Genomic DNA, 11,749 nt, shown 5'->3' with positions numbered 1-11,749 from the left:
GGAGAAAAATAATTAAGGATCTGATCCACGGTGACCTGCATTCGATGGACCTCTTCAGACCGTCCGGGGGCAGGAGCAGGGCACGCTCCACTAATACAGGTACGCAGGGCCGGGGGAAACGACTAACTGAGAACTGAGGAGAAAAAACAGACAACTAAAAATTCTAAAAGATGCAGAGGTGCTTTAGGGGTTTCAGTTTGATTTTTATAAGGCTTACATTTAATCTTTCTACATTACATGTCACTTGTTAGACGCTTTTATCCAAAGCGACTCACATACTCAATACTGTGGACAATCCCCACAGGAGCAATTTGGGGTAAAGTGTCTTGCCCAGGGACACAACAGGCTGACTGCAGTGGGGTTTGAACCTGTGACCCCCTGATCCGAACACCAACGCACACTGCACCACACGCCTCCCTTCTACAGGCAGAATAGTCAAAAAGGACTTGAATGAATTGTGTTGAGTGTAATATTTTTTTCAAATATAATATATATAGAGAGTGACAGCTGTCTGGTTTGGTTCGGATTGTTAAAGCAACAGCTTTTCCATAAAATGTTAATTCCCAATTTCTATGGACGACTGTGGTGCTGGAGTGACGGAAGTGATGCATTTACAAATGTGCTTCGCTTGCATGACATTGACAGCAAAGATTACAAATGGTACATTTTAAGTTTTTGATACAATAAAGGTCAAAGTGCAAAAACAGCTTTAGGCCAGTAAACTTTTATTATTCACCAGAAATAATATGTCATATATAGACAGACATCCACCAAAAGAATTGGCATTCCAACAGAAATTCTTATTTTTAACAAATGTTTCCCTGAATTTGTTTTTCCTTTTATGAGTATACAGTACAATCAAAATTATACGTACAAATTCAGTATCAAAACAACACTTAACAAAACAGAAATATGTCCATTGTCCCTCCCTCTGCCTGGCCTGCCTGCCCTTCAGACAGTAGCGAGACTGCCTGCTTAAGTCGTGGCTGTTCGGAGGGGGGGCTTATTGATCGTCTTCTATGAGTGAAGTCCAGGCATTAGTTCCAGCAGGGTGAGTCGACAGCTGTCCGTGAGCCACTCTACTGGGCCTACATAGCAGGGCTGAGTGAGCTGGGATGTGCACTTTTGATTTTGATCTCCCAAACATCACTTCTATTGACCGACGCGCTGTCCTCTGCTTTACTTGCTGAGAGAGGCACTTGCCGAGGCCTAGCTAGAAGCACGGGCACAAGCCACCGTTGCATTATCTGGTTGTCTGTTGACAAGCTTTGGATGATGAATCTTCCATGGTCTGCTGAGGACTAGCCCTAATCACTGCTGTCATCTACTGGCAACTGCCGTATCCACTTGACCACGGCAATCACATGTGGAGTTATCGTTGCACACAGGGCTGAGAATCCCATGTTTGTTATCTAGGTGTGTATGCGTGTTCTCGACTCTCCAAAGTTGGACACAAGGGTCAATCTTTACCGAGCGAGGACCACTTTTCCATCTGTGCTCTACTCTGTTGTTTTTTAAAAGATCAGAAACTTAACTTGGCAAGTTTCTTTGTCCTTTAAATCAGTTTAAATAAAGAAGTGCTACTTAGAACTATAAGTCTTCAAGTACAACATGCTCTCGAAAACGAAGCACCTTTCTCATTTCAGAAGTGTTTGTATGTAGTTATTTTTCTATCACTTGTTGAACATAACATTCATTTCATAATCTTATTTTATATTTATAATATTACATGGGGCTTACCACTTATTTTGGCACACTCTTGCTTGCTCTTGTTCTCACTGAGTCTAAGAAGACATATCCTGATGGATCCTGCCTCATCCTGGTGTCCTACAAAGTGGCACCTGTTCATGAAAGCAAATTATTATTTAGTTTTATTTAAAATAGAGGTAATTTTAAAACACAAAATCTGACTGTTGTGAAAATGTAAGGCTGATTATGATTTCAAACAACCAATGGTAAGAGCTGCCATCTAGTGGTTATCACATGGATTGCAACAAAAAAAAAAAAAGGAGGCCATGGAAATGGTTGCAGATTAACCTGGAACCATTTATTTTCATACATCATTTCTTATTATTCCATCATTTAAAGTTAATATCTTACAAGCCTATAATCCCAGCAAGTCTCAGTCCACCCCACCCTCACTAGACGACACCATTCTCCTCTCTCTCAGCAGCATTCGGCCTTTCTCATAGTCGTCCTGGTCCACACTCATCATCAGGCGGACGTCCTCCCTGCCTGCGGCCCTCCTCAGGGAGTCAGTGATGAAGACTCCCTTCATGGCCTCCAGCAGAGCTCCGCTGAGGTAGTCTGCCCAGAAGGACTCCAGGTTGTCAACATCTGTGAACTTGATGACGCAGACGAGGGTCCCGAGGTCTCTGGCGTGAAGCAGAGTGTTGGCTTTGCTGAACAACTCAAACTGCCGCTCCAGGGGCTGCTGTTTGTCCGACGAGACTCCCTCACGGAGAGCCGACTCGTGCTCCAGGTATTCGGCCCGGACACGCAGGCGGATATCTGATAACAGAAGGGGGAGGAGGAAGCCAAAGGTGGAAAAAGTGTGGTGGGAGAGAGTAGAAGGAAGAAAATGAATGGTGAGGGAAAGTTAAAGATAGTGAACAAGGAGAGAGAGTGGAAAAGGGTAGAATTGTAGAGGACGTCCAGAAATAGAGAGAAAGGGAAATCGAATCAAAAACAAAAAAGGGAAGAAAAACAGGGACAAGACAATATTGTTAAAATATGTTTATATTGTCGTTACACTAAGCAAGGATTCAAAAATAAATAAGGGGTTTGAAGAGCACCAGAGTTCCCAAAGGTGATTTCGACTACTAACTGGACTAGAAAATGTTCACTGAAATATCCTTTGACAAAGTGAAGATATAATGTTGCAGGAGAGCAAGGCAAACTGGTAATAATGAGAGGCCCTGTGGCTAGATCGACCAGACTGTGCATTTGTTGCATTATGTGCAGCTGCAACCTTGTTTTGGTGAAAAGTGACCTTTTGGAGCATCGAGAGAAATACTCTGCAACTGAACCATTAGTGTCGTCTCTTTTCTTCCCAGGCAATTCCAACATTTCAAGAATAATGTCAGCTGTTAGCTAGATGACTGCCGTCGGTGAATAGAAATTGCATCAGAATTTTCAGTGTCCTGCACGGTCTAAATAAATCAGGGCTGTTGTTTGTGTAATGAACATATGGAAATTAACTTGAGCAAATTCTGTGGTGGAAGTAATGAAAGCAACTTAGCAGTGTGAAGCCCAGGAGAGGCTTTCTGTTCCAGCCTGGAGTTTCTAAAGGGCAGATCTTTTCTGATCAACATGATTGATGCGGAGAACAGATAGCTGCTGGAGATCCGGAGTTACAGGATTGGTGGTCATGCAACAGCGCAGCGAGAAAGATCAGAGGATACATACTGTACTGAGTAAGAACACCGCTGAGATCGTCCACCATGTCATTATTCCAGGACTTCGAGTGGAAACCAGCGGCTGAAGACTTTTGCTGCAACAAAAATCCATCCCTCCTACTCAAAACCCCTAGTAGAGGTTAACAGTATCAACTACCATAGGTAGATGATGACATCTATTTCACTAGAAACATGTTTACAAGCTGTTTTGAAGTCATTCTAGGTTTTGCAAAACCTCTTTGGAGCTCAGGCAGACGTAAAAAAAAAAAAAGGAGAAATGGAAACAAAACACTTGAAGACACCATTAAAAAAAATAAAAAATGCCTTAAAAGCTCAAACGTATGACTCTGATGTGAAGATGATAACTGGAGTCTCGGTTAAGGTACAGAATCATTACAGGAGCGCACCAAGGACCCAACTTGAAGACTCATCTCATCTGTACCTGGTAACCTTTACGGTAGCTAGGGCTCCACAGTGAGTGTTTCAACTCCAGAGTCACGTTTACGGCCTCTTTGTGCATATTTTGTTTGGGGCTGTGGGGAATGGCTCCAGAGGGAGAAAGTTTGGAAAATGTCAACATTAGAAATGCAAATGTTGAATTAAGGCATTGATTTTGCACGTCTTAACATTTGTAGGAGAGCGATAAGCAAACACTGGCATTTGCATTCATGCTACATAAGGCCGTAATTAGATTACTATGAAAACAGAGCACTGGATAAAAGGAGACGCTTAATCGATGAGGCTCAGGAAATGTTAAGAATATGCACGGTTGGGGATAAGACTTGCAAATGGAAATCATTCAATTTACACTTCAGCTCGCTAATACAAAGGAAAGGTTTTATGGTACAGGAATATGAAACACTGACATTTTACAGGAATATTTGATTGTGATTTGACAATTTCTTAAACCTTTTTTCTATTACAGTGTCTTAAATAACTGATATTAGTCTGCAAATCTTACCAAAACATACAGATAAAAGTTTGATACATTGTCCCACACCTGCTTTATGTGTCATAACATAGATCATGACTGTCTTCAGAGAACGTAAAGTGCCAATACTGAGAATTAATTCCCCTTTTTTCATGGTTTAGTTTTACAACATTGATTAACAGTGGACTTCAGCTATTGGTTACTTTGGCAAAAAGGGGCATCATGAAAAAAAACATTACACAATAAAAATGCAACCGTTTCTGGTTGATCATTTAAAAGTAATACTCATGGGAAGGGTACGTATTTACGTAGCAAAGCAAATGGTGCCCTTTAACACAGTCCGAGCAATCCCAAAAATCGGGCTTAGGACATACCGTATTTGAATACTTAACCATACCGGGAGGCCTAAGACAACTCTAAAAGAACTGAGAGGGGAATTACTGGTGACCCTCAGACAGATTTGAAATCAGTATTAAAGAAAAACATTTACAAGACATCTCTTACTCCAAAGTGCTTTTATGCTCTGACAACGCAAACAGCGTAATCCTGGAGAAAGCACCGCCTGCAGTCGGTAAAATAACCCTGACAAAGAAATGCTTTTTAGCACAATAAACGTTTTTCATGGCAGAAATTTTGACATGTAATGGAAGGAAAACACAGGTGTATTTAGAGTTATTAATGATAGATGCATTTCACTAAGGGGAGGCCCTGTTGTATATGTTGGCTCACTGGGACAATGTTTTGGAACCATTTTTTGATTCAAGAAGCATTTAGCTATTACAACCAATACGTTTATGATTCAGTTGTTTACTTGGTATGAGGTTTTTAATTCTTCTAGCCTCTTAATGTTACTCTTCAAGTGCAAAAGTGTAATGTAACGCACAATTACTGAACCATGTACAACTAGAAGTCTACTACGGACACTTGATGATTTTACTCATCTTCTTTCGCAGGGAAGCTTTATCAAATTCGCTTTTTCTATCATGTCAACTCAAAATGTCTGCTGTGAAAAAGGTCCATAACTTAGGAATTTGTGCAGATTAGTTTTCACTTTGACAAAGTGCACTGTTATTCAATGTTGCAAAAAAAGGTGGGGGTTGAAAACATCTTGCAGGCCTATTGAATAATGCAGATTTGTTTCACCATTTCTGTACTTTGATTGATCACAAAGTGTCCAACAGGGCATCCGTCTGTCTGCATGTAACCTAACCTTTAGCTCTTATACAGTGTTCAGTATGGACTGAGTGAAATATTAAGCCAAAGCACCGTTAACAGTTCGACCTTTTTGGATCATTACACTGTGTGAGGGCTGTGGCTATGATAAACAACCGCCCTTCATGCAATTACTGTATTTATGGATGGCCTCCATTTCTGCCTTCCCATTTCATACTGAGCAGGATGGAGGTAGAGATAGTGGCACTGAGGAGAAGGCCATTTAAAGCCACAGGAACACCATGATAGTCATTTTGTTAGGGTTACAGAGCACTTCACGCTTCATCAGACACAGAGACATCCACTTAGACAGGACATTAGGAGGCACAGCTTTCATTTTCTCACTTTAAACACCAAGCCTGTTCGGCTTCCTTCATCTCAACCCCAACCCACTAAAAAAAAAAAAAAAAAAAAAAAAAAAAGTTTAAGTACCCATTTACGAGGAGTCACTTGGCACAGAGAGCTTCAACTCTTTATCGATCCGTTTTTCTGCTGAATGACTGACCAAGAGAGTGGAGAGTTAGGGGAGTATTGAGAGGCGGCAGACAGAACTCTCTTTTCCCCATAGACAAAAATCCCTCTGTACCATTTTGAGCGTAGTTTGAGCATTTAGAGTTCGTTCTCTCCTTCTGATAGTGTGTAAGGATACTGTTTTCCTGACACACATGTTGGTCTGTTTAGAACTGCGAACACAGAGAAAGGAGAGAAAGAGAAGAGAGACAAGCACAAGTGGGTTGGACATCTGTCGACTGGGTCGTTTTTTTCAACATCAAGCAGGCATGGCACAGCACTCACTTCTCTTAGTTGTAATGAGGTCTGAGTCAGGGCAATAGTTGGTACTGACAAGTTAATCAGCTCATCTTTACTCTAGCTCTACAATATACACTAGAGTCTAAGTGGGATGCTTGGGACTACTCTTACCTTGACCAATCCCCTTACCCTCACCTTCACCGACCCATTATTTAAGCTACGAACACAACATTAAATCAGACTTGTCCATTAAAGCAAGTAAGGCCTTCACAAGCACCCCATTTAGATAGAACAGACCTACTTCTGAGCTCAGGTAACAAACACCTTATGGGCATTTGTAACAGGCAGTTGTCATTGTCAGCATGTAATTGAGACACTTCACTGAAAATGATCGGAGAGATGAGTCATGAAAAGAATTGGAGGTCTGTTTGAAAGCTAGGGGCCAGCGTTGGACTGAATCTATCTCTGCTCCCTCTTGACAAACGCACACCCAGGGCTCACACGGGGCAGAGATAAGATACAGCAGGAGCTTCCTTCAGCAGAGCACTGTTGGCTTATTTTTCCTCAGAACTGCTTGAGTAAAAGGTTACATGGGCATTTTCGAAACAGCCGTCCAGTTTAGATTCTCTGAATTCAGGACCAGGACCCTTTTGAAAGGACGAGGATCTGTGAAAAATGAGCATTTTTCTTTTGGCTTTGGACTCCATAGCTGGCTTACAGGAAGTTTCAGTAAGCCAGGATGAATTGAGTTGAGTGAATATTAAGGCAGATGTTTAAAACCACTTGTAATGAGGATAGTGTGAGAGGAAAGGATGGCCCAAAAAGGCTTCCCACATGCGGGAAAAACTGACACCTTCACAAACATGTCCAACGTATTTTTATTCGTCATGCGATATCGTTTAGATTTAAGTATATTTATGAATTCCCCTTTACTAACACCCACATCTATAAAGCTAAATAAAAGCTTAAAAAAGGTGGCATCAGAACATTTAATCCTGTACTGCTCACTGTAAATACCTCTTAACAATCCACTTGCTTTCCATTCTTTGTGTGCGCAAAAAAATGATCTGTTCATTCACATAACCTGGACAAAACCAGTTGGTTGGTTAGCACACCGAATATAACATTGTTGCTTTAAATAAATAAATAAATATAATGAGCAATATTAAGCAACAACCTTTTTAACACACATTTAAAATGTCTTTTTACACACATTTTATCTGTAGTAAAGCTAACTTTTGTGTTTCTATTGTCGTACACTTCACTTCAACACTTTTACTATGTACATTTATGGAGTGCCACAGTGACACGTCCTAAAACCTGGAAGTACGTTTTTTTTATTTTACCACTTCTGGTTCCTTCGACAAATGCTGGAAAATAGCTTGAAATAAGGTCTGTGGTTGACACAAATTGAAGAGACAGATCCCGTTTGGTTCAGCCAGATAATCTCCACATGTCTACCCTACAAGCACAGACCTCATTTCGAGCTATTTTTCCAAAATCCTAAGGAGAAATTGCATTGGTTTTTGTCAAAGGAACCGGAAGGAGTTTACTTCCGGGTCACTGTGGCACTCTATAGTCCCAGCTCTACAAAAGACCTAGAGGTTAGTTGGCCATGTTTGTGAATATGTTCCGCAAATAAATATCTTTCTCGACATTAACCGCCATTACAGTGGTTAAGACTGAGATATGAGCTGATTGAGGCTTACTGCTGAAGAGTTCTGTGAAACACTGACACCAAAAACCCTCGTCAGAAATAGATAAGGAATCATCCACAGTGCACATCACTAGAGAACATTACAGGATGATTTCTTAAGGAGCAAATTATGTTTCCTGAGGGGGACAGGGGAGGGGGCAGCTACATTATGAAACACAGGCATCGAATAAAGAGCAAAGTGGCAGCACCAACCCCTGCTGTAACAAGCAAGGGGGAGAGCCTCCTTTACCTTAGGCATCGGCCCAGAGTTGTGATAGAGCGCATGACTGAGATGATCACACACACTGCAGTAAGTATGGACTTAGTGGAGTGACAGACTTTTTTGTTTTGTTCCTCAGTCTCTCCCTCTGTCTCCATGATCCATTCTCTGTTACTGGATCTGAGTCAGAATCCTGAGACAACCTGGTGGAATCAAATGTGGAGTGAAGACAGCGATATGTTTATAGTCACAGGCACATCACGCATCTTGAACAGCTTTTTCAAATAAAAAAATAAAGCTAGAATCATCAGTCCTTTGATGTATTTCTGAGCAACAGGCAATGATGGAGGATAGAAACGGTTGGCATGAAAGACTTAGCAAACGTCACACAAAAGGGCAATTGATGTTAGTGTTATCTCAATCTCACTGGGCTCAGAGAAAGTAGCAATGATTGATTCAAAGACAGGCAACAGATCGTGGAACAGGACATTGCTAATGGATTACAAAGAGCAGCTTCCCACTGGAGTTAGGTTGTTTCGAAGAACTGCATAAAAACATGTTTCAGGAATTTATATGATGTTGGACATTTAAATATTGTGACAACTTTGTATCAAGCTGGACATTAATGCAGAACAAGGGCAGCGTTTAGCGGTGACTGGACAACTTTCAGTACAGAGTGGACAAAAGGACAGGAGACAATCTACAAGTCTGTGCTCATATCAATAGCAGCAGCTGAACATAGTCCAATGGGTTAGAGAAAAGGTGAAATGAGCGGAAAAGATTGTAAAGATGGAGAAGTGGATACAGTGATAAAATCCCCCTGATGTTGCATGTTTAATTACGACGGTTAAGGAGATACTGTAAGTCTCAACATAGTAGGAGCGTAAAAAAAAATGAAAAACATGTGAAACCACGGAACCAACTGAAAGGGAAGTAAGTGTCTAACAGCGTAATCAATTGTTGAAAGTTGTCAATCAGACAACGTTTTATTAATTGTTTGGTGTTTGAGACGTGAAGCCATAATTCGCTGCAGACAGTGATTATGTTTTTGACCTTCTAGTGCCATTAGATACTTCAGACAAAAAAATAATTGTAAAATGTACCATGTCAACGAGCAACTTTTATTCAAGTGCTTGCTCAAAAACACGTGTAGTGCAACGACCATGTTGTTTCCTATGGTAGCAGAGATAGTCTATTAGCAGGTGATATAACCAAAATCAAAGATAAGTTCTTCAAAATTAAGCTTTTTGTTCTAATGCTGTTACGCCGATGCTGTTGTGTTCAACTCCTTCTGATCCTGTGATGTCGCCATGCTAGCTTATAGCCACACACTGGGGCTATGCTAATGCTTCCGTTTGTTCAGTGTGAAAACTTTAAGCCGGCTTAACGGCGGATCTTTGTACGCTGCGTATCTCTGTGTAAAATAATCCTGTGCGGTGCTTTTAACAGTAATAGTATGTTGACATTTTGGAGGTAAACTCCCTCCATGGTTTACTTGTGTTAGTGTGACTGGTGCTTTGCTTCATGATATTTACTGTAGGATCAAATGGATTATAGTAATTGGTCCAGTTCTTTTAAAAGTGTGCTCTTAACACTTTTTTTCCCCAAAAGAGAGAACCAACCATAGTTGAAACACTTATTTGGAATGCAGATGTTTCGCAAGGAGTTAAAACCAGCGGACACGCAAGATTTTTGTGCCTGAAGCTTCTTTGGTTTTCCATTTTGAAAAGAAAGAATGAAGACTCCTTAACGCGAGCTGATGTTCAGCATAGACAAACAACATCAGAATCAGGGAGACAACATAGAGCATGTGGTGTTAATAGATTGAAAATAAGGAAAAGAAAGGAAAATGATGGATGAGATGACATGGCAGGATGAAGATAGGAAGGCAGAAGATGAAAAAAGCTAACAGAGAGACAGGTCAGTAAAGCAGGTGTGGGACTTACTGCAAAAGTCTTGATGTGCTTGTGGTGGAGGGGGCAGAGGTGGGACAGTTCTTGTTATTTTCTTGGGCCTGCCGCTCCAGCCATTTCCCCTCCTCTTCTTCCCCTTGCTGACAGATAGCTCAGTCACAGGGGGGATAATACCTGAGAAAGTTGCATGTTATTGGTTTGTGGAATTCGGACAGTGACACATACGCTTGGACATGTTTGGGGGTCTGCTGTTTGACAGTTGTACTTCTGTTTCTAATTATGAATATGTGCATTCCTAGCACAACAAAAATAATGGAACAAACTAAATTAAGTGTTAAATAAAACAAGTGCATCGTTAACATGTTACATGCTGTGGAAGGAATGATAAACACTGGTACTGGACAGTACGTCTTCTTGACTGATTCAAAGGTTTATAGTAACTCTGAAACCTGTACTTAGAATGAACCAAATACTACCAGTGCACTTACCAGTTCTCAAATGATGTGCATAATATGGTTGAGGTATTTCTGTCTGCTTTTTGCTGTCAGGCATCAGTCTCTCCAGAGTTACTAAAAAAACAAAAACATTGATTAGTACTCATCAGGCTACGACTCTTAGTACAGGAATGCAGCTACTGCTGACATGTTCTAGCATGCCATTGTAGAGAGATGCCCCCAAACCCTCATCATCACTTTAAAATCTGATATTGGTACTCCTGTGATTGAACCTCACCTGTCGGTCTTCTCTTGTGCGACGCTAGCGGCAGCAGGTCGTGACGAGTGAGGACTCTCAGCAGTTGCAGTAGTGGTTCCAGATTCCCGTCGCTGAGGTAGCCTCGCTTTTCCAGCTCTAACAACAGCTCGAGCCCACTCTTAGGGGTGCATGAGGCCACGAGGGGACCCTGGGAGCCCTGAGGTTTCAACTTCATCCAGGCCTTTAGCAGCTCAGGACTCGGAGAAACACCTGGGTCATTAGGATCGTCCCCACACGGCTCAACTGTCCACCCTGTTGGGTCGAGAGGGTGAGGAGCAGGACAAGCTTCATCCAGGAGGAACGACAACACCTCAATGTCAGTTTGTGTCAACTGACAACCAACTACTTCAAAGACCTCATGGAGTGACAACATCCCATAGTAGTTTTGGCAGTCTGTTTCATCCCAGAAGAGCGAGTCCCTGTGTGGGCACCCCGGATGATGCACTGCAGCCATGGGTCTGCCTTAGCCCCTCTGCACCTTCCCACCTACATAGGATATAAAGAAAACATGCCAGCAGGACACCAGATGTGTAAAACATTAACTATTGAACTTTACATTTTTTTAAAACACATATTTGTGTCCAGTCACTATGAAACATACAGAGAAAGCGTTGGTCCATAGCTATAGGACGACAAAGCTAGCTGTTGCCTCTTACTTGACAATGGCCGAAATATGGAAATTAGCTAGTAGCTAAATCACCAACCGGCAGTGGCTCAGTCAGTACGGGCTTGGACTGAGCCGTAGGGTTGCCGGTTCAAGTCCCCGACCAGACCTAAATATGGAGTGTGGACTGCTACTTGGAGATGCCCCAGTTCAACTACTGCCCTGCTGTGGTGCCCTTGAGCAAGGCACCGGACATCCCCCTTCCCCCCCCC

The 11,749-nt window shown here is 41.8% G+C and overlaps 1 protein-coding gene across 1 annotated transcript; it reads right to left on the bottom strand.

Moving 5' to 3' along the window:
• Positions 1-708: 708 nt before the first annotated feature.
• dedd1 (death effector domain-containing 1) lies at positions 709-11,377 on the bottom strand. Its single transcript, XM_079694282.1, has 4 exons — positions 10,853-11,377; positions 10,609-10,689; positions 10,154-10,294; positions 709-2,511 (listed from the first exon to the last, which is right to left on the bottom strand). The coding sequence occupies exons 1-4, from the start codon at positions 11,325-11,327 to the stop codon at positions 2,123-2,125; spliced, it is 1,086 nt and encodes a 361-aa protein (XP_079550408.1). The 5' UTR covers positions 11,328-11,377; the 3' UTR covers positions 709-2,122.
• Between the last annotated feature and the right edge of the window lie 372 nt (positions 11,378-11,749).

This window comes from Notothenia rossii (genome assembly GCF_949606895.1).
Source record: "Notothenia rossii genome assembly, chromosome: 7".
Classification (NCBI taxonomy): domain Eukaryota; kingdom Metazoa; phylum Chordata; class Actinopteri; order Perciformes; family Nototheniidae; genus Notothenia; species Notothenia rossii.
Note: the sequence above shows the minus strand (reverse complement) of the source record. Positions and strands in the feature narration are given on the sequence as shown.